Source organism: Salvia splendens, chromosome 3 (genome assembly GCF_004379255.2).
Source record: "Salvia splendens isolate huo1 chromosome 3, SspV2, whole genome shotgun sequence".
NCBI lineage: Eukaryota > Viridiplantae > Streptophyta > Magnoliopsida > Lamiales > Lamiaceae > Salvia > Salvia splendens.
This window is the reverse complement of record NC_056034.1, coordinates 41,844,991-41,868,454: the sequence shown is the minus strand read 5'-3', so window position 1 is coordinate 41,868,454 and position 23,464 is coordinate 41,844,991. Positions and strand designations below refer to the sequence as shown.

General features: G+C 34.8%; 3 protein-coding genes across 4 annotated transcripts; all 3 read left to right on the top strand.

Moving 5' to 3' along the window:
• The first annotated feature begins 1,226 nt into the window (after window positions 1-1,226).
• Window positions 1,227-14,404, top strand: LOC121796111 (probable acyl-activating enzyme 16, chloroplastic). The gene is made up of 18 exons (XM_042194853.1): window positions 1,227-1,555; window positions 3,067-3,258; window positions 4,570-4,684; window positions 4,983-5,070; window positions 7,383-7,594; window positions 8,236-8,354; window positions 9,453-9,602; window positions 9,726-9,793; window positions 10,297-10,402; window positions 11,437-11,595; window positions 11,695-11,748; window positions 11,838-11,918; window positions 12,328-12,465; window positions 12,578-12,737; window positions 13,095-13,174; window positions 13,338-13,483; window positions 13,898-13,955; window positions 14,040-14,404. The coding sequence occupies exons 1-18, from the start codon at window positions 1,397-1,399 to the stop codon at window positions 14,139-14,141; spliced, it is 2,187 nt and encodes a 728-aa protein (XP_042050787.1). The 5' UTR covers window positions 1,227-1,396; the 3' UTR covers window positions 14,142-14,404.
• Window positions 14,405-15,351: 947 nt separating this feature from the next.
• LOC121796110 (protein S-acyltransferase 11-like) lies at window positions 15,352-19,196 on the top strand. Of its 2 annotated transcripts, XM_042194851.1 has the most exons (6): window positions 15,352-15,590; window positions 16,450-16,699; window positions 17,330-17,628; window positions 18,081-18,314; window positions 18,396-18,575; window positions 18,736-19,196. In XM_042194851.1, exons 1-5 carry the CDS (start codon window positions 15,573-15,575, stop codon window positions 18,564-18,566), a joined length of 972 nt encoding a protein of 323 aa, XP_042050785.1. In that variant the 5' UTR covers window positions 15,352-15,572; the 3' UTR covers window positions 18,567-18,575; window positions 18,736-19,196. The 2 variants fall into 2 exon arrangements, with proteins under 2 accessions (XP_042050785.1, XP_042050784.1); XM_042194850.1 differs by having other exon boundaries at window positions 15,353-15,590; window positions 18,081-18,575.
• Window positions 18,840-21,778, top strand: LOC121796109 (pentatricopeptide repeat-containing protein At4g14050, mitochondrial-like). Its single transcript, XM_042194849.1, has 2 exons — window positions 18,840-18,971; window positions 19,827-21,778. The coding sequence occupies exon 2, from the start codon at window positions 19,853-19,855 to the stop codon at window positions 21,689-21,691; it is 1,839 nt and encodes a 612-aa protein (XP_042050783.1). The 5' UTR covers window positions 18,840-18,971; window positions 19,827-19,852; the 3' UTR covers window positions 21,692-21,778.
• Window positions 21,779-23,464: the final 1,686 nt, after the last annotated feature.

Sequence of the window (23,464 nt, the reverse complement as noted above, 5' to 3'; positions counted from 1 at the left end):
TTGATTTAATTCTATTATAAATAAGATAAAATAATAAAAATTACGAAAATCATCGAAATATCTCAAAATTCTAATCCATGTCAATAAACAACGAATAAGTATCTACACTATTTTTATTTACCTAAGACTCATTCTCAAAAGTAAACATCTAATTTTACTTAATCACGTTTGTCATTTTGGACCTTTTATTTCTCCATCTATCCACTAAATGTTGTCCATATTTTTGTCATTTCAGTTCTTTCCCAAAATATTATTCATTTTGCTTTTTTTCTAGCTTTGGTAAGTGCACTTCACTGTTCACTAACTCATTACACTCATATTCTATTAAAAAATTAATAGTCCATCGTCTAATAAAAATATAGGCAATAAAAATGGCACGGGAAGTAATGCACAATTGGTAAAGTAAAGAAGATATGAAAAGTAGTTAAAGTAGTGTTACTGGATAGTATTACCCACAATATTATTAGTGTTTATTGAGTTGTAATGGTGGGTCATAGTAGTATAAATTGTACTTAAATAAATTGATGTATGTAGCTAATGAGTTTGAGACAACTTTCCATAAATGAAAATGCTCATACTTTTATGGGACGAGCGAAATGAAAAGTACACATATTTTTATGGGACGGATGGAGAATATAAAAGTGAGATCCATATTTCACTAACTTTTTCAATTTTTTTTTCATATTTTCTTAAAACCTGCACCGAGTTAAATATGGACAACATTTGGTGGACGAATGGGTAACTCATAACACCTACCATAAAACTATTCCCTCCGTCTTAAAAATTTGATAAACTTGAAAATGACACGTATTTTTTAATATGCAATTGGTAAGTAAGAGAGAAATGAGAAAAAAGATAATGAATTAAGTGTTGTTGGATTGCATGGTCTATGTTATATCTCATGTGTATGATTATTATATGTTTAAAAACATTTCATATTTAGACTTTTTCTAATTTTAGGGGATAATCTAAAATGGTAGAATTAGTCTATTTTTTTACTAATGGAGTATAAATAACTACTACTACTTGACACTTGAATAGTAATTTTCTTTTAAAACCGCAAATTACAAAATGCTATCCATTAATTAAGCCTTCTTTAAAGGGATGCATTCATTATTTAACAAAAGACAAAACATACTTGCTTAATCACAGAGTTTAAGCTACCGCTATAAATTGTGAACCTAACAATCGGTCATTAACTTTTATAATTGTCAAAAGATGGAATATTGTATCCACCAAATCAACAGACACCTCTGAATTCTGCATAATTTAATGGTCAAAAGTTGGAATGATTAATTAACCGGATATTTCAATGTCGTTTCTCTTACTTCTCCAATGCTGAAAATTCACAGCAAGACATACTAAGAAATCTGGTTTTCTACTTTGAACTTTGAAGATGATTGCGAGCTCTTTTTCCGCACCAATTTCCTGCAATTTAAGGCTTGCTTCGAGTTATTCGCAATTTAACCAGCATAGGTTGATCAGCTGCCGGTTTTTCTTCGAGAGAGGTGGTAGATTCGTTAGCAGCAGTCAACGAGTTTACTGCGGGTCTCAGGTATTTTTCATGCGTGTGTGTGCGTGTCGCGATTTTCCTGCACTAGTTAAGAATTGTATTTGCTTGTTTGGTTGATGTTGTTTAGTTGGAACTTTTTGCTATTGGTTTTGGAACTGATGATTGTAGTTCCTCTTTTTGTCAATTTCGTTATCAGTATCTTCTATTTCAGCAGAATTGGCTGATAAATAGCAGTTTCTGTGCATTTTGTTTCACGTATGGAAGAGTTTTTATTGCTCCAGTGAAGAAATGTATAATGTCGAATCAAGTTGATTTGAGTAAAATTGAATTTGGTTGATCGATCATGGATGCTCGGAGCTGAGAACATATAGATTGAAGTTGATGGATCATGGCTGCTTGGATTTAGGGCATATAAGATTGATGTTGATCTGACCAGTGATACAAAAGTACGGAGATGATTTTCATCACTTTGTGATGAGTATGTAGCAATGGAGTGAATTACAACAAGGAATGTATTTATCAATGTGATTTACTATTTAATAGAGGATAATGGAAGAGGCTAGAAGCTCTAAAAGAAGCATCTCTTGCATTGTAATATAACTTTTCAAATTGATTATCAAAATTAACTTTTGTAAATGAATAGGGTGTCAGTGGCATGGCATACACAATCACTAGAAACTTCTCTATGATAAAATTGTAAATTGATTATCATATTGCAAAGGGAGGTTAGAGTAGGATCTATGTCCATTACATATGGTCAACTAGTTTATGTGGAACTGTATGGTTGGCTCAGCTGAAAATTTCAAACTTCTTAAGTATTTGCTGTGCAACACTCTGTTAAAGTACTATTGAGGTTCATTGTCAGACTTGTGGTAATATAGAGAAAATATATGGGCTCGACCAAGGTGTTACAAGATCTGTGCTAAAAGTAACCTCACAAGAGTATTGTGATTTCAAGTTGTTAGTTACAAAAGCAACAAATGTAGCACATGCCTTTTGATATAGAAATTTAAGTGATGAGTTCACATAATCTATCATATCACACCAAAAAACATTGTAGTGAAAACTATAATATCATGCCTCTGAAAAGATGTATTGCATGGTTCAGATAAGCTTCTTTGATTAAGGACTTATATCTGCATCTTTCTCTTACCTTTATGATGATTTACTTATAAATTCACATTCAAAGCTGATTGTTGGCCGGTATTAGCCTGTCGATAGTAAACAGCTGCATGACTTATAAAGTTTTTCTAGAAGACATTGACCTTGGTGTACTGTTTTGTCTAAAGCTGTCTTACAAACTTGCAAAAGTACTTTCAAGAAAAGATTTTTGATTTGATAAATGCAGAATAAAATGAGAATTTATGTGCTTGCTGCTGCTAGTAATTTCCACTTATGTGTTGAAAAATATGTGTTAAATAAGACGCAGTGGAGCTTATAACAGTTTATCAGGCTATTTTTCTTCAATCGCCAAGATGTCTCAAAGTGGAAATTTCCACGGAAGCCGAGGAAAAATATTTTAACATCTTGATTCCTTTTCAATGATTTTGAAGATAAATGATGTGCGGATCAGAAAGTTTGCTCCTGTTTTGGAACGTGAAATAGCATCAGGAAATGAGATCTTACAATCTAATGAGTGGAAAACAGTTCCTGATATTTGGAGGACATGTGCTGAAAAATTTGGTGATCGTGTAGCACTGATGGACCACTATCATGACCCTCCAACAAATATGACTTATAAACAGGTTAGTTTGGTCCGTATTTCTTATTGTTTTTTCTCTTTCGATATTTCAGGTTTATGTAATTGCATGTATCATGTGCTCCTTGAATAACTTTGAAACGAACTTCCTTGTAATGCTTCTAACTTTTCCATTATATCACTGAAGTGCTGGATTCGAGCCATTAGCCTTTACTGTGATGTACTTCACCATCAATCTATTAATTGAACTGCATCTTCATTTATGCATCGGACATTAAGATTGTTCCCCAGCTACGTTTATTACTGATTTAAGTTTTAATTCACCAAACAGTCAGTTCTTTAATTGTATGCTGAATAAATCGTAAATAATAGTGCATCTGACAGCTGTTAAGACTTCTTTGTTCAAAATGCATGTATGCCCTACGAATGTAACTTAGCCTTGTCTTGAAGTAGACATGTGCATGTTGTACTATTAAGAAAAGTCTAAAGTTCATTTTTGGTCCTCTACATATGACCATTTTTCTATTTAAATTCTAAACAATATGTTCGTGCTGCTGGGTCTTGTACAACATGATTCGGGCCATTTTTTGCCCTTTTCAATTTATTCATATGTTGAGGACCAAAAAGATCAATTTAGTCAGTGCTAAGGACAGAAAAAACACCCATAATTTGAAAATGTCTGGTTTCGAAACCAAAAGTTCATCAATTTTTCAATGACATTGATGATACAATTGTAACAATCTTGATTTCAAAATGAACTAAGGACATTTATAATAAGGAATCCTGCAGAAAAATGGATGGATTGACGGAAAAGGAACACTTCTAGTGTAAAAAGAATTTTCAGTTTATTTTCCTGGAGTTTGCAATTCCGGAGGCAATGCCTCAAATAGGACCAGATCCTGCTCGCTCCTCGCTGGCGGCGAGGTTTGAAAGAATGCACAGATGATGTTTGATTTAATACTTGATTTAATGCCTTTGAGAGGCATTGACATCGACGTTGACGGCGTTGATTCAGCTACATAGTAATTTCTCCATTTTCCCTCTCCGCCGGTATTCTATCGTCGTCTTCGTCCTCCGTCAACCAATCATAGAGTAAAATATGGTAATCTGTATATAACAGCTATGAGGCTGTGAACTTGTAGAACACTGAAAAAGGAATTGTCTAAATTGAATTGGATTTTTGCTGTTTAGTAGGGACAGATGTAAGAGTATGAGAAAGGTGCTAGATGTTTTACTTCTTCTGTGCTGCGAACAAATTAACGTGATGTCTGTGAGATCTAATTAATTTGAGGAAATCTGGTTTCTTCGTACTTTCTTGGACCAACTTCTTCTGAAGTATATCCTTGATATATATCAGCTAGAGCAAGAAATTTTGAATTTCTGTGAAGGCTTAAGGGTCATTGGATTGAAAGCAGAGGAAAAGCTCGCCCTCTTTGCTGATAATTCATGCCGGTGGCTTGTTTCAGACCAAGGTATGCTGTTGAGAAACTCCATTTGGATGTGATGACCTGGAGAATGCTGGATTTTTCATAATCAAGCATGCAATGATTAAGAACTCCAGATCTAATTTTGCATGACAGTCTGATTGTGCTTCCATTAAAGATGACAGCAAACAATTTTTTCTCTATGTAAAATTGTAAATCAGATCAAGACTACTTGCTGTATATTTCATTTCATATTTCAATGCATTGCAGCATATCTCATCTCATGGCATAATCTTATACTTCTTGACTCAATCACTCTTTTTATAATATGTTAAGTTAACCTCAGGTATTATGGCGACTGGAGCAATCAATGTTGTCAGAGGTACAAGGTCATCCGTTGAAGAGCTTTTGCAGATATACAACCACTCTGATAGGTGAAAAAATCATTTAAAGGATTTGATCTTCTATTTTCCATGACATCTATACTAGCCAAAAGGACTTTATTTGAGCTGTATAATTGGGAGATCTTTTTTTTTCTGATGCCGAATTGCTCTTGAGAATGATTAAAACATATGAGTGAAACGAAACCAACCGATAGAGAAACTCAAGTTTCTAACTCTTGTTTATTAAATTTTCCAATAAACCTACCATTAACACTAAAAATAAGGCCTTCATATAGGCAACAAAAAATCCTAATACTAATTGGAAACGAGAAGATAAACTCAACTTCTAATCCTATTTGGAAACGAATGCAAATAAATTCAATCCCTTTTAAGGGGATAGAACTTGACACGAACAAAAAGTAATTAACATTAAATTCAAAACTAGAAAACAACTAAAAGAAAAACTCCTACTGCAAGTCTTCATCTTTATCGCAAGAGGGCTCACACATGCATCAATTTCTTTTTATCTTCTATTTTGGTATATTTCGGTATTTGGTTTATATAGTTATTATAAAACTCGGTTATTTAATACAACTCATTAATCATAGAAAAGAGAGGGACTGCCTGATGAAAATCTGAAAAAATACCTATTGTAGGGGTGACTGACCACCTCAGATGCTTTCACAAATAATGAATTTGACAAAAACAATAAGGCATATTCAAATCATATGGTAGTTGTCAGCAGCCCAGGCAAAACATGGAAAATGACTATTCTGTATATCAATTTTGTCAATGGAGGTCTCTAGATTTTAATACTACATCCGTCCACGGAAAATAATCTTGTTTTTCCATTTTGGGCCGTCTACCAAATTAGTTATTTCTAGTCAGTGTTTTCTCTAGGTGGGTCCCATTTTCCACTAATAGTATTTCAACTACGTTTTCTTTCTCTCTCTCTCTTACTTTATCAATTTTACATTAAAACTCATGCCGTCCACAACCAAGACTACTTTTTGTGGACTGTGGTAGTACTTGAAATGAAATGATAGTGCTATTTGAAGTCCCTTGGAAATTTATCACATGATTTTACCCGATTTTCTTTCTTCAATAGAGGAGGGAGTGATGTGGGGATTTTGAAAAATATTTGGGTTGGGAACCCTTCTTCTGTAAAATCTCATATCTGTTCATATTGGGGGATTTCATCTTCATAATGATCCTATGGTTTTTTGGCTATTCCAATTCCAACCCTTCACGTGAGTCCTCTTTTTCATTGGACTTGCAATTTTATGAAATTTTAGAGAATCCAAAATTAGTGGTTTTTCACTGTACTAGGTCAGGTGGAGGAGTTACATTGAGGCAAGACTTGAGGATGTTAAAAGATGTGTTTAGGGTGAGGTGTTTTCTTGTCAAGCTAGTTTACATTTTTTTTACCCTTAGGGATCCAAATTTCCTTCCCATTGTTTAAAGATGTTTGGAAAGCCCCTAGCATAGGAAGGCTTGATTGTTTTTATTATTGGTGGTTTTAGGTTAAACTCCCCGCTTTCCGAACACTCAGTTGTGCCCAAAATTGGTGTATATGGTGCAGCTGTGATGCAGAAGACTTGAACCTCATCATTTGCAGTGCCCCTTTTAGTTTAAGTTATGGTATAGGATGCTAAATGAATCCTGATTATTATGATTCAAGCCATCCTCTGCTTGTTTTTTATCCTTTAAATTTTTGAGCTAGTAGCTGTATAAGCAAGAATGGTCAAGTTTTATTATGGAATTTATTCGTTAAGCAGTGTGCTGGTAACTTTGAGCAGACACGAGATGGGATTAAGGTTGTGGTCAGTATTTTTAAAAAGGCTATAATCCAAAATTGGTCTACATCTGCCTGAAAAAACTTTTTGGTTCTACACATTAAGTGTGATAGCTTCTGGTCCTAAACAGGAAGCTATCACACTGAATATGGAGGACCAAAAATTTTTTAGAGGGCAAATGTAGAGGACCACTTTTGAACTTTAGTCTTTAAAAAAACTGAAGCTTCCTTATATTTGAGCTTGTTAAAGTTAAATCATTGTGCTGTATTATGACTTATTCCTTCTGGGACCACTCATAACATTGTTCAGTTCTAATATCATTAATGATGTTTTTTGGTTCTTATCAAAGTAACAACAATAATTTTGGACGGGGCTCTGCTTGGGGTGCATTCTGGTTTTCATACGGCTATATTGATTTGCAAATGCTACATCACTAATATCATATGCCAAAAATTGCTTTTGCTTTAATTTGTCTGGTATCACGTATTAGTAGATGTTACATCACTATCCATTGGACATGACATCTTTTCTTGAGTTAAACTCTGGCCTTTTGTTTGTTAACTGCAGTGTTGCTCTTGTGGTGGATACTCCTGAACTGTATAAACGGATTTCAGAGGCCTTCCGCTCCCGAGCCACTGTAAGGTTTATCATTTTGCTTTGGGGAGAGAAGACAAACATAATCAGTGAAGCTGCACCGGAGGTTCCTATTTATACTTATCAGGAGATAATAGATATGGGTTGTCAAAGTCGTGAAGCTTTACGCCATTCTGGAGATGCTAGTAAGCCTGTTTTATCTGCCATTACATAATCCTAATTAATTTATATTTTCCTTGTTATTTCCTTAATAGAATGTAACCGGGTGTTAAGTTTACTGTTTTATGAAAAGCATTAATATGTGATAAATTTTTCTTTTTCATTGTTCTGCAAATAAGCTATATCAACATGGATTAAATTGGTCTCCATTTATATACAACTGTTCTTGACGCGGGAAATAGTTCCTTTTTACATTTAAAAATAAATTAACCATACGGTAAATCAAATTTGTACAAATAAATTATTGTGTAATGCAGAAAAGTATAGAGACAAGTATGGAAAAGTATACAGTATATTCCATGGGGAGTAGAAAACGAGGGTTACAACTAGAGTATAAAACTAGGGTTACAACTAGGGTAATCTAAAGTTCCAAACCTAAAATAACAACAGATACACAAGGAAACATAGATACAAAAATATAATCTATAAACCAATGCTACGTTGGTTTATAGATTATCTATCTTTGTATCCCGAAAAGAAATGTTTGAACTTCCCCAGTTTGTGAAGGCCAGGGGTTGTAATGAGATTGGAAGAAGTTGATTCAGGATTTAGTATGTGAATTTATTGCTTACTTCTACTGTTCCTGATTTGGGATCATTGGTTTCAGGGATAAAATTTACTTATGAAACTATAAGGTCTGATGATATTGCTACACTTATATATACAAGTGGGACAACTGGGAATCCTAAAGGTGTTATACTTACGCACAATAATCTGCTGCACCAGGTAGGCTGCTTTGTTGTCTATTAACTTTCTGTCAGCTAATAGATATCTTTATGTGGTTAAAGTACTTCTGGTTATCCTTCTAGTTTCATCAAAGGTGCCATAAACTGGACCCAGTATGCTTCCACAGACCATGCAAGTAAATTTCAAAGTCAAAACTGTTTCGGAACTTAAGTTCAGCCAAAGATAGGTTTAGTATATTCATAGTGAATCAAGAATTAGCCCTGTCAATCACCAATTAAGAAATATGTTAGTTACCATTCTGCTAAAACAGGCTTCTATTACATTGGAGAAAACTATTTCTGCTACTTGGGAACAGCAAACAGATTAGAGACAAACCATAATGAATTCATTCTTATGTATTATCACATAAATTTCTCTAGTCAATTATGCCCCACTCCGTTTCCTAATAACAAAATCAAGTCGCTTTAGTAGTAATAAATTTTAGGGTTGATTCCTAAAAAAGAACCCATAAATGATGTGAAATTTTTTGACAATTCCCTAGTTTCTCAAACATATATCTTGGCAACATGGAAAAAGCGTGCCCAGGTCACTTGTTCAGTTGAAATTTTTTGGATGTCTATTTTATACAGATAGAAAGATGATAATATTATTGCAAGATGTAAATAAGGTTACAGTTATTGAGTTTATTTGCGCAATAAACCCTGATTTTAATGTAATTCCGGTGATGATCATCTATCTTGAAATGGGCACATTAGTATTTCTGCTCTATTGTGTGGCAGTGCCTTGTTAGTTGACGTATATGGAGTTCCATTTCTCAATTAGAATTAATTATTTTTACATGTGATTATTGTACACCTTGTACCTTGACATTGATGGACATAAGCTATAAGTCTTTGAAAAACTTGTTGCTCGCACTTTGTTATTTTTCTACTTCATCACAATTGTGGTATATAGAGTGAACTACAGGATACGACATCATGTAATATATCATACAAATTAAATGATTTCAGGTTTCGGATATTTTGTCGTTCAGTTTGATGTTCTCATTTTCTGTATCTGGTTCTTACTAAGATTCCGGAGTTTTTTTTTTCAAATCATACCATCTGTTCTGATGAGATATTTGATTGTGCTACACAGATTGGAAGCTTCTGGGACATTCTGCCAGCTGTTCCTGGGGATAGATTTCTGAGCATGCTGCCACCTTGGCATGCATATGAACGAGCTGCTGAGTATTTCATATTTACTCTTGGAATTGAGCAAGTATATACTACAGTCAAGAACCTAAAGGTATGCAATTTATCCTTCATTTCAACAAATGCTATAGAAATATCATGTGGCCATTTGCTGATTACGTCAGGTTAACTATACATCTATTTTCTTAAGCGAATAATTTGATTTTTTTTTTCGCAGGATGATTTGTACCGTTATCAACCTCATTATGTAATTTCTGTTCCATTGGTATATGAAACACTTTACAGGTGAATCCTACCACACATTTTTTTTTCTTTTCCAGTGAGTTTATCCAGTATTGGACTCATTGAAGTTGTCATAAGCCCATGCTGAATCCAAGTTGTCATAATTGAAGATGTACATTCATGAGTTTCTTGAAGCATTTGACTTTGAGAAAATCTACTAAAAATGGTGATATGGATTTGCCTCCTTGTGTTGTTTTTGTCAGTATCCTCTGTTTATATCTGTCTTGACTCATAAGTAGATGCTTTCACTTTGGTTTGCGACACTGATGAATAATCATTAGCTAATTTAGAATATCCTATTCAACTTAGTACATTTCTGCATAATAATTTTCACTACCAAATAAGATTCTGGTAAGCATAAATGAGGGAAAATCTGATAATGTTTGGGTTAACCAATATTTCTATAATAATGCTGCATTTTTCCAACCGTCTGCCATTTTAGCATAATGAATCCCACTCTTTTACATTGATGAATGATGATCAATCTTTGCTTTCATATACTGCAGTGCAATCCAGAAGCAGATCAGAACAAGTTCGGTTGTTCGTAAAGTTGTTGCTCTTTTATTCCTAAAGATCAGTTTCACATACATGGAGGCAAGAAGAATTTATGAGGTATCTTAAACTGGTATTAATTCTCATAACTTGTTGCAAGTGTGTCAATGATAACTCATTTTGGTACACATAATTTGGGAATCTATTTCAGCTGCTCAATCTGATATTCCTAATTCAGCCAACTGGGTTGCTACAAATCATGTGTGCCGTGTATTGCTTACTTTTGTTTAAATTTTTCTAAGAATTGTAAATGTGCATATTAGATCTTATAAGATTAATGGTATCATCAAATATGATATCTGATAAGTGATGACTACTTGTTTTCAAATTCTTATTCTTTCCCCACCTTAAGGTCTACATCTGAAACTGCAATATTGTCTGATAGCTGAAATACAAATTGATGGTAGCTATGTTCTGAGAAGCAAAAGATCTTAAACTGAAGTTTTTCTATCTTCTCAATGTTCTCATATGCGTCTTCCATCATTTAGCTTAAGATTTGACCAAAGATATGATTTGTTTTCTGATTTAAACATTAGTTGTCTAAGCTTGTGTTTTCGACCGCTATTAATATTTTATTTAATCTCCACATACCTCTTTTTCTCGAGTTAATCTGCAATATCTGTTTTCAGCGCAAATTAAGCATGCATTATGTGCCTTATAAGTGGGTGATGTAAAGCTTTAATACATATATGCTTCTAATGCTGATATACTGGTCTTTCACTTTCCTGTGATACCTGCTCAAAAAAGTAATGTTAGCTTGAATGAAGGGAATACTCTATAATGGTTTATTTTCATGTCCATTTCCTCCATATTACTTAATTCCAGCTGATTCCTTCTTATCAAATCACTACCCCATAAAATCCTTTATTGTTCTGCAAAATGTGTTTGTTCATTGAAATTGTTCTATTGCTATTGTTGTTACTCGATTTGTATTTTGTGCTGTTACAAATGTTCTGAGAGATTCTGTTTTTTTTTTTGTTTTGGAGTTATCAGGGGTTCTGTTACTTGATAAAGTATGTTATATAATTTTCTGATTTGTAGTGCTGCATTCTGATTTTCAGTTCTGCACTATTTTGTTTGTTGTCTGTTCCTAGGGGAAATGTCTGACCAGAAATCTTGAACAACCTTCCCACGTTTCTGCAGTGTTTGACTGGTTATGGGCAAGGATCATTGCTTTAATATTGTGGCCACTACATACATTAGCAAAGAAAATTGTCTATAGTAAGATTCATTCTGCGATTGGAATTTCAAAGGTTTGTGTTTCATATATGACTTTGTAGACCTTTTCTCTAACATGCCATCAAGAAGGTTACCATCGAATTCCATTTCTATAAGAACTTCAACATTGGCAGGCTGGCATAAGTGGAGGCGGCAGCTTGCCCCCACATGTTGACAAGTTCTTTGAGGTGAGATGTGTGTGTGTGTGTGTGTTGTTTACTCAACGATACCATGGATCTGGATCAGATTTTAAATTCGCTAAGTTTTATTGAGCCAGGCAATTGGAGTAACAGTTCAAAATGGATATGGCCTAACAGAAGCGTCACCTGTTGTAGCAGCTCGAAGACCAAACTGTAACGTAAGCAACATGATTCTTGCACTAGAAGATTATAAAATGAAGAAGTTTAACCTTTTTTGTTTCATTATTCTGTGAAGTGCCGTTCCATTTAGTATACTTCTTTCTGTGACCAAACCTTTTTTATTTCATTATTTAGTAGTAGTATTACTTCTTCCTGTGTGACACCATATATGTTTCTCATCCTTTGACCCCACTCTTTCCCCAGATTTACTGTATAAACAACTGAACTGTTAAGATTTTCTAGTGTATAGAGGATTTTCTCTTGTTGATCTAGTTTTGAGCTACTATATTTGTTCTCTCTTGGATTTGCAGTACTATAATTCAATTCTGTAATACATTTTTACAATATGCTTATATATTTTCTTGCATGGCATATTTCTTGACAATGTCACAGCCTTAATGTTTAAAGGTTCTAGGATCAATCGGACATCCTCTTAAACAAACAGAAATAGAAGTTTTTGATCCTGAAACGGATGTCATTCTCCCTAATGGATCAAAAGGCATTGTCAAAGTAAGGGGCCCGCAAGTGATGAAGGGTTATTACAAGGTACATTATAAGATATATCTACAGATTTTAGTGTTATTCAGTTCGTTGTCTAATACTTGAGTAAAATAGAATATTAGTTTAACTAGTGAATTTCTTTGATGTTCGATATCAGAATCCCTCAGCCACAAAACAAGCTATAGACGACGACGGCTGGCTTAATACTGGGGATATTGGCTGGATTTGTCCTCCTCATTCTATAGGTCGGAGTCGTCGATCTAGTGGTGTTATTGTTCTAGAAGGACGTGCAAAAGATACAATAGTCCTTTTGACAGGTAAACAGTAAAATTTTGAAGGTTGAATCTGGTTTACCTTCAGTCGACGTGCTTCGTTGAAATTAAACTGCAGTGAAATATAGTATACCATATCCAGAAAACAGGAAGGAAGATTGCTCAAACAAGTTTAACTTGTAGGAGTAATTAGATAAAAATCTAATCCTTCCTTGTTTCCAAGAGTTACTAAACTTATGTGCTAGTTATGTGTCAGTTTGCACAGCCTTAATTTTCACTGATCTTTCATCAGGCATGTAATTGAAACTATTCACTATTCCTTCTGTAACAATCTAATAGCTTAACACTTGCATAGTTCATAACTTCATATTCATTCAAACTCATAAGTAGTGGTTGTGGCAGGTGAGAATGTGGAGCCGGCAGAGATTGAGGAAGCTGCTATGAGAAGTAACCTTATTCAACAGATTGTCGTCATCGGCCAGGTGACGACAATCATTTCATACAGATAGGATATGTTAGCCATTCATTCCCTCTTGATCAAACATAAATATTCGTGCAAATGGGATTTGTATCTAAGAACATCATAACTCGGCATACAAATAGGATTTGTATTCAAGAACTTCATATGATATCGATGTTGTGTAGGATCGACGACGACTTGGAGCTATCATTGTCCCTAACAAAGAAGAAACCCTATCACAAGCTAAAAAGCTGGCTATAGTGGAAGCTGATGCTGTAGAGCTTAGCAAGATGCAACAGATTAATCTACTGCACGAGGAGTTGAGAAAATGGTGAGAAAATTGATTCAGCAAAGTTCTAATTTCATTTTGGGGTACCAGGTTTTTAAGAATGATTCTCTTTACTATAAGATATTTTTTCGTATTTTTTAAAAGTAATATTTTCTGCTCCAACAGCCTTGGACTCTGTTTAAACTATAAATTTAAAAGAAAATAGTTATCTACAGTTTCACTTTTCCACACAACTGAAAGGGTTGCTTGTATGGCCCTAACTTTGGAGGATAGATTAGAACACATACGACGGATTCTATGAAGGATTACATGATCAAACAGTCCATAATTGTTCGTTCCATCAAATATGGAGTGGATTTGGCTACATTGTTTTGTCTATCTAAGCTGTCAAAGTAAAACACCCCCTAATAGTGTGAAATTGAGTCATGCAAGTATGTAATGTTGGTTTTCTTGCAGGACCTTGGACTGTTCGTTCCAAGTTGGACCAATCCTGGTGGTTGATGATCCGTTCACGGTAAAACTTGCATCAGTATCGAGATTTAAATCTACCGTCGAATGCATTATTGATCATAGCTTGTTACTTCTGGCTCCATTGCAGATTGATAGTGGTTTAATGACTCCTACGATGAAAATTCGAAGAGATCGAGTAGTGTCTTTGTACCAAGAGCAGATAGACAACTTGTACAAAGGAATTGCCTAAAAGAATTGGATTTTGCTATGTACTTATAGCTGTGTGTGTGTGAGTGTGTGTGATAGAGTGAGAGAGACAGAGACTTCTTCAGCCTTCTGGACTGGTCTAAGAGGGAAGAAGATTACAGCCATGATCAGAGAAATTTGTAACAAATAAAATATATGCTTCTGCTTCAAACTGACAAAGTATGTTGTGAGTTTGTCATAGTTAAGAACATTCTCCACAATAACTGGAGTTGCTAATAAAATGTTGTGATGCATCTGCTGCAATAATTTCGACTCTGATACACACACTTAAGTAATTTTGATACAGAAGACCTAGTCATAAACTAAATAATACTCCCCTCCGTCCCATTACAACTGATTCGTATTTCTTTAAGGTATCCATATAAATTTTTACATTTAGTCTCTCTAATTTTATTTTCTTCTACTTTATTATTTTTCCACCTCTCTACTTTATTATTTTTCCTACTTTATTCTTTCCCCTACTTTATTATCTCCCCATTTAATTAATCAAGCATCATCACCATTTTCTTGATTTGTTCCTAAAAAATTTGCATCTCTTTTATCATCTCCCCATTTAATTAATCAAGCATCATCATCATTTTTTTGATTTGTGCCTAAAAAATTTGCATCTCTTTTACTTAGTAGGAGTATTACTTTGCTTTTATATTACTCCTACTATAGTACTCCACAAACATATGAGTTTTATGTTGTTTTTATAAATTGGTCGTATAAATCATCTTTCAACGAATGTTGTTGTTTTTAGTGGTACTATTTTATTATTATTATTATTATTATTATTATTATTATTAATGAATTGTATAGCCAAATTGATATCTCATGCAATAAGTCGAGAACATGTAAGTTGAGGACTACTGAAGCTCCATAAATCTGAGGACTACTAAAGCGCCAAAAAATTTTAAATGATTAATTATAAATACTATTAATATTTCAATAATAAAAAATTTTTATTTAACTATTACGTGTATTATGTAATCCAGTTTTTATGTTAAATAGTTGACTGAACTTAGTTGATTTTTTTGATAATTTTAAACATATGACGAATAATCTTATTAATCTATTAAAATTATAAGTAGTATTATAAAGAATCATAATCTTCAAAATAGTACTAGTAGTACTATTTTTCTGAAGAACAAACATGCCAATAATAGATTCAAAATCCCATTGTATTTTCAATACACTCCATAGTCATAATCTAAACTTGTACAATGCCCTGCACAATTTCTATTTCTATTTCAGTCACAAAATTAAAAATTCAAACACCCTTAATTTTCAACTATTGTTTGAACTTTGAATCCTCAACAGACTAAAAGTCGTCGAAGCTCTCTCCCTAATTCGTAATCAAACCCTTCACGTCTATCGCTGCGGATTTTGGCTGCCTCGAGCTTTGATCCCATAGAATAAGACGTCGCAACTGATGATATCTTCTTCGAAGGTCCGTCGAATTTTCACGAATTGATAATTTTCATGGTTACGAAGAGCTATTTATTTCTGTATTGCCAGTGCCTGATGAAATAAAGTTATGTTTCAATTTGAAATGCGTAATTTTTCAACCTGAATCGGAAATTTCTCATGTATGTACTGTTCCGAAAGAAGTGATTTTCGCTCAGGGGCTATTGCTGTCCCTAATTGAAACCTTAGCAATCTTCATGCCTGGTTATTCGTGATCGTTTTAGGATGTTAATATGCTTAATCGTTTGAATTGAATTCTAATCCTTTTAGAGTTCTTCCTGTTTTTGTGCTTCAAAAATATAACGGATTTGCAGTATATTTTTGTGTTGACTTCATATTTTGGTTTTGCTTTTATGTTTAGTTCATGAAAATTCATTTCTGTATTTTGATGTATATCACTTATCTGCTGGTTAGTTTTGCTGTTATGCAATTTAGTCTTTCATAGGGAATAAATACGAGGATATCTAGTAAGCTTTCTCGTGTTATGTCGTGTAACGTGCTTGCTTAACCATTACAGGCATCTTTTCTCATCCTAATTGAAGAAGAATGAGAAAGAAAATTTGAGTACTTTAGTTTGTACATTGTGTTGATTCCAATCCAATAATGCTTTTGTTGATGGAAAAAAGAAAATTCTGTTTTATAGACGATGTGGCTTCAAATTGTATTTTTATTTTTGTTTCATCCGAGCAAATGAATTAATGTCTGCTCTAAAGTTTTTTGGATATTCTAGCTCATTATTGTGACCTTGTAATATAATTTACTCAAGATACACAATGTTCAGCATCATCATACACCTTATATCCTCCCCCCATAGACTCAAGGTTGCTAATGCTGAAATGCAGGAGGAAGATCAATCCACATCTACTAATGAGGACCGTGATCAATCCACATCTGCCAATGAGGACCGTGAAACAAATTGTTGGGGTTGTGGGCTTCGTGTTAGCGTTGCTGCTTATGCATCAGTTTTCAAATGCGGCTGGTGTGGAGCTATAACTAAGGAACATGTGGTGAAAAGTGATAACATCCGATTGAGACGCTGCCTCGACCATTTTTTTGTTACCATTGTCATTTCATTCATGCTATTCTTTATATGTAAGCATGGATATATCTTGATTAATATCATTAAAGCCTTCAACCTTCCCACCCCAAGTTGCTAAATGCTCTTAAATCTTATATATTGGTAACTATATTTAGAGTTGCTGAATAATTTATCCACTATCACGGACGTTAACATCCTATGCATTTATTTAACTGTTACACAAGAAGTGAAAATTCAATTGCATCTCCTAGCTGGTGTTGTGGACAGTTTGAAGCTATCTAAGTAGCTATTTTCCGTCTTTCTGCATGTCGACGATCTGGCACATGACTCTATAATAAAAGGCATGGATGTTACCTTTTGAAAACTTTATTACTTGGAAGCATTTCCTGATGTTGCACCCGTGCAACTGTATGTGCAATGTTTCATTTGGAACATAATATTTTCCATTTTTGGATGTCTCTTGAAGTTATATTGACTATTAGCTGATATTAATTCTATTTAAGAGTATGATTTTCAGACAGAGAGAAGTAATAAAGTCTCAATCATAATTTAGTGTTTTGTCTGATGAATTGATTGTTTCACGCATCTAATGCTGACTATATAATCTATCTTAGGCTGTGAACAAGTTTTTTCTTCATGACTTTTAGATTGTAATTTTGTGTTTAACAATATTGGTGATACAGGTGCTGGTGTTTGGGCTGTTTATCCTATCATCTTCTCTGTTAGTAACTTCCGTGGTGTTTTTCACTTGGCCATTATAGTGATATTGTCTATATGTACGTTATTGTCATTTTGCCTCTCGGCATTTCAACCTGCTGGCGTTCCACCACTGATAATCTGGGGTAGCTTTCCAGCAGTGGGGCAAGGTGGACTAGACAATTATACCTTCTGTCATTATTGCTCAAAGCCAAAGTCACCTATGACCCATCATTGCCGTTCCTGTGGGACGTGTGTATTGGACATGGATCATCATTGCCCTTTTGTAAGTTCTTGCATGGGTTACAGGATTAGTATCATTTAGATCTCATGCTGCAACAGCATATGATTTACGTAATCAGTTTCATATATCGAGTGGCAACTGTCTAGAGAACTCAAACTTTAGAAGTGTTAACTGATTGCTTTTACTCCTGATCATAATATCATTCGTGTATGAAGTTTGGATATGGTCTGAAGACATTGAGAATAAACCAAACATCTTGGGATGCCACGGGACATATCTGTTGTAATCTATTTAAACTTTGAAGTTATGTGACCATCTGTTCATTGAGCAAATTTTGAAGTTTACATCTAATGCAATACGATGTATTGCTGCTCTGCCTGGGATACTTCAGTGAAGTTATTTTGGAAATGAGCTTCACAGATGCATTCTTTTTTTTGTTTATGATTTTTTATTTATTTATATGCATAATCAAAAATTTCGTCGACTTTATGCAGATTGGGAACTGTGTTGGTGCTGCAAATCATCGGTGTTTTATTCTCTTTCTTTTATCAACAGTCATAAGTACATTTTATGTTACTATTATGACTTCCTATTCTGCACTTCAAATCTGGCCGCATCCGGAGGATGAACCTGTGATCCGGTTGAGTGGATATGCTAACCCAGAGTTAATTGTTGGAGTTTTGAAAGAGACAATTTTGGCCTTCTTGAGAGCAGCGGTGTTTCTGCCTGTGAGAGGACTTGTTCTAGTTTATCTATTTCTTTCTAGTTTGTCAGTGAGCATTGGTTTGAGTGTCCTGTTGTGGCAGCAGCTTCGTTACATATACGTTGGAAAGACTTACTTGAGTCATCTAAGAGCAGTAAACAGTGAAGAAGTGATGGAAAGAGATTGCCAAAATCTTGTAAGATTTTTTGGCTGCCCATCTACGACAACAGCATATTTGCCAAGTTATTGGAAGTCACGGAAAGCTCATACGAAGTGAAGCTGAGAGGTAGGCTAGTTTTCCTTCACATTAATTTTCTTGAATTTTCAACTCAGGTTCCTTTACTTTAGTTATGCATGAAAATGATTACTTAATCTAATTAAAGATCATTTACATACTGCTTGAAGTCCTTTCTGCTGCTTATTTAGTTTCTGGTATTTTTTTATAGGTTGGAGAAAAATTGTTTATCAGTTTCTGGTAACTCTCTATAATCATTCTGCTGTCCACACCCAAGATTGGTTTAATCAGTATATGTCCAACTCTCAAACTCAATAATTGCAACTGCGTTTGGGCGACGAGAACAAAACTTCTCTTGTGCTCTCTTCAAACGCGTGCTTCATCACCCCTCCTGTGTTCGGTGGATCAACAGCTGAGACAATCCTGACTGCATACTACTTCATTCCGGTATGAAGGCTTCCATCTCTCTTTCTGTGTCTGTCTGTCCCTCTGTCTGTTTTGTGATAAGATACTGCAGAGCTCATTGCAAAACAATGTAAATGGTTGAGCAAACTTGTGTTTCAGCTTATGTTAACTTTAATTCCATCATGCCCCTATTTGTTTGCTAGGAAAGCAAACTTGTGTTTCAGTTTCTTCCTTGTAGTTCTTCATATTGGATTATTTACAAGTCTATGTCTTAAGCTCAGTAAAATTTTGTTTCAAATAGCCCTACATATTATCATATCCCCATCATGAGACGAGAATGACCAAAATTCTCCAAATTATCAGTGAAAAATAAATTCAAAAAATAAAATAAAAACCCTGTATAGGGATGAGAATAATTGGGGGAAAATACCTAGATTGGAATGGAGAAAAGGAATTCTCGAATTTTATATATAATATTTTCTATTTTTATGTATCAGTTGACATACATTTTTTTCCTTATAATTAAACTAAATACAACTAATAAATAGAAATCAGTTTACATTCAAAAAACTTTATAATTAAATTAAAAAAACAAATTTAATTATTAGAAATCAGATTACTTTTTAGGAGCATAATCTATGTCAAATTAACATGGCCAACGTGTTATGTGCTTTCTTGTGATTCATATTACAATAGTTACGAATTCAATTTAATACTAACAATATTCGTAGATTTTAATTGCTGACTTAAATTTAAAAACTAAATATGTGAAATCAATGAATTAAATGTTTAAAACAATAAGAAATAACTTAAACGATTTGTCTAGTTTGTATAAAAGGCCAAATTTCTTCCACCAATATTAAAAAGCATCAGAAAATAACCGTTGTTCATATACAGAACTGCCTGAAAACGGCGAGGAATGAATGAATCATCATTTTGAGATTTTGCATCAAATAAAGCAATGCATAAAGCTTCGTCTCCCACTGGAGGGCAAGAAACTCCACGCCCATGTCGTCAAATCCGGCTTCGACCTTCACGGCCCTCTCTTCTCCAATACGCTACTCTACATGTATGGAAAATGCGGCTTTCTGAAAGACGCCCTCCAGCTGTTCGACGAAATGCCCCACAGAGACCTAGCTTCTTGGGCCTCAATTTTCACCTCACACAACCACGCCAATCTCCCCCAAAAAACTCTCTTCTTGTATTCCACCGCCGCCTCTAAGGGAAATCTCCAGCCCGACGATTTCATCTACGCCACCTTGTTTAACGCTTGCGCTGGCTGTAATGCTTTAAAAGTCGGCGAGCAATTGCATGCGCAGTTTATTGCATCGAGTTTTGCAGATAACGATGTTGTTAAGTCGAGCCTGGTTGATTTCTACGCGAAATGCGGGCTACCTGATAGAGCTCACAGTGTTTTCAATTCAATTGTGTTGAAGAATGTGGTTTGTTGGACTAGCTTGATATACGGCTATGCAAAGGCGGGAAGGAAGAGCGAAGCGCTTGCTCTTTTACGCGATACGCCTTGTAAAAATTCGCAAACTTGGACAGCTTTGATATCGGGGTTGATGCAGGGAGGACTGTGTCTTGACTCGTTCAAGATATTTAAAGAGTTGAGGTTGGAGGGAGCTTATGTAGATGAGCCATTTATTTTGTCGAGTTTAATTGTTGGCTCGGCTACTTTAGCTATGTTGGAGCTCGGGAAGCAAGTTCATCGCTTAGTCATTGGATTCGGGTATGAATCCAATTTGTACGTTAGCAATTCATTGATTGATATGTATGCTAAATGCAGTGATGTTTCAGCGGCAGAGATGATTTTTGGCAACATGGGTAAGAGGGATGTTGTTTCTTGGACCTCAATTATAGTTGGAATGGCACAGCACGGGCGCGCATTTGAGGCTCTTTCGTTGTATGAGAAGATGGCTTTGGCTGGTGTGAAGCCAAATGGGGTGACATTCACCGGGATTATATATGCTTGTAGTCATGCTGGGTTAGTTGAGAAAGGTCGTCATATTTTCAATTCTATGGTAGCAGATCATGGATTGAGACCATCGTTGCACCATTATACGTGCTTGGTGGATCTGTATGCTCGTTCTGGATTGATTGAAGAAGCTAAGGATATACTTGATACCATGCCATTCACACCCGATGAAGCTGCTTGGGCTTCTCTGTTGAGCTCGTGTTGTCAAGGTGGGAAGAAGGAGATAGGTGTTCGGATTGCTGATCATTTACTCGAGTTAGGGCCAGAGGATACATCCACGTGCATACTTCTGTCTAACGTCTATGCACGTGCTGCTATGTGGGAGCAAGTGTCGAGAGTGAGAAAACTGATGTATTCAATGGAGTGGAGAAAGAAACCTGGTTATAGCTGTGTGGATCTCGGGAAGGAGATCCAAGTATTCTATGCTGGTGAGACGGAACATCCAATGAGGGATGAGATTTTTGCCCTTATGAAGGAGTTGGATGCGGAGATTAGGAAGAGAGGCTATGTACCCGACACTTCCTTGGTATTGCACGACTTGCAACACCAAGAGAAGGAAAGGCAGCTGTTTTGGCATAGTGAGAGATCGGCTCTTGCTTACGGGCTGCTGAAATCAGCTCCTGGGGCATCCATACGGATTATGAAGAACCTTCGTGTTTGTGGCGATTGCCACACTGTCTTCAAGCTCATCAGCAACGTTGTTGGTAGGGAACTCATTGTAAGAGATGTCAATAGGTTCCATCATTTTAAGGATGGGGAATGCTCTTGTCGAGACTTCTGGTGATCGTCCGATGTATGACTGTAAGGACTAAGCTTCTGGTTCATAGTAAATGTTTCATAGTAATTAATGGGACGGGGGAGTATTTTTCAACCAAACAATGTCGTTTTTATATGAATAGATGATATTTTTTTATCAATTGCATGCAAATAAATCCAAGCTACATAGTTTTCTCGAATTCTTTTGTTGAGAGAGAGAGAGATTTTACAAAATGAGTTCCACTTTAATTAAGAATTCCAGCTCCACCGGAGGCATAGTTGAGGCCGCCGAGGATATCATCAGCTGCACCATTGGCAAATGGAGGGATGGAATTTTCAAGCCCAACATTTTTTCTTTAAGGAAGATGGCAAAAACAAAATTTAAATATGTAGTGTATCAAAATATATGGAGTTATTATCAAAGCATGCAAAAGATAAAAAAAAATAATAGAGTACTAGTACTTATTATTTTGTATATGGTCTTATGTTTAAGATAAAAAAAAATATTTGCTTTAGTCTGTGCTTTGATGTAGTTTTATGAGTTAAAACTTCTACAAAAATACTTTCTTTGAAAAATATAGTAATAAAAAAATATGGAAGCTATGAAAACAATAATATTTCTGAATTATACTAAACCAAATAACGAAAAAAGAAATTAAGTTGAATGACACAAAGCAATTTAAAAACAGGCTTCTTAATTTATTAGTATGATTTTCATAGGGGTAAAATTAACTAAACATGTTTTATTTAAAAAAGTAGAGGAGCTAGTGACGCGCTTCCTTTATTTCTGTTATGACTACTTGTCTATAATGAGAAAGTGGGTGGCTATGTGTCGGCGGGCACCCATGACCCATTGGCTAGTGAAACTGCGTGCTCAAGCAGTCAAGCATGCATATACGTGGGGTGTCAACTGTTACGTGCTTAGCATCTAAGTGCACATTCACTTATTTAACACGGTCATTTTAAGCACACAATTGTGAATGCCTTTGTGTGGAAACTTTTTGCCCATAGCCCTACTAGCCACGGGCACGCCTATATTACTATTACCAAGAACAATGAGGATCTTCTATGTCATTTCCTACTCCATTTCCTACTACATACACACAAATACGAGTGATAGACCCCACCATCACTTATCATGTTTGTGCGTACGTAGTAGGAGATAAAGTAGGAAATGGCATAGGTGATCTCAGCTAAATTGGGATGTGGTTTAAACATGCTTAATGTTAATTAAAAAGGATTGAATTAAAGGTGATTCTAGTTTAGAGCTGGTTGGACAGTTTGCCCCTAGCTACAACCTACAAGTGTTAGAACAATTTAATTCGGTAATTTTCTCAATATTCATTTAAAATAATTAAATTGTACTAGGTGATTCTATATTTAGCCATTTAACTCTCACGTTTGCATATATTTACATTTGTATTCAATCATATCTCTAAGAGCATCACTAACGCAGGCAATGGAGAATCCAGAAAATGAAGCCAGTGGGGTCGGATATAGTTAAAAATTTAATAATAAATATAATATTTAAATAATTATTTAAAATTATTATATTTTAATAGTTATATTCTGTGAGGAATAGTTAATTTTCAGAATATCCGTATGTGAAAGTGTAAAACAACAATTTTAAAATTCTTAGAACCAAACATTTTAATAGTAATAGTTTTAAAATATTACTCCCCCGTCCCACAAGAATATGCATTCTTTCTTTTTTAGTCCGTCCCATATGAATATGCACTTTCTAATTTTGATAAATCATTTTTCTTTAATGAGGTGAGATTCATTATCCACTAACAATCCT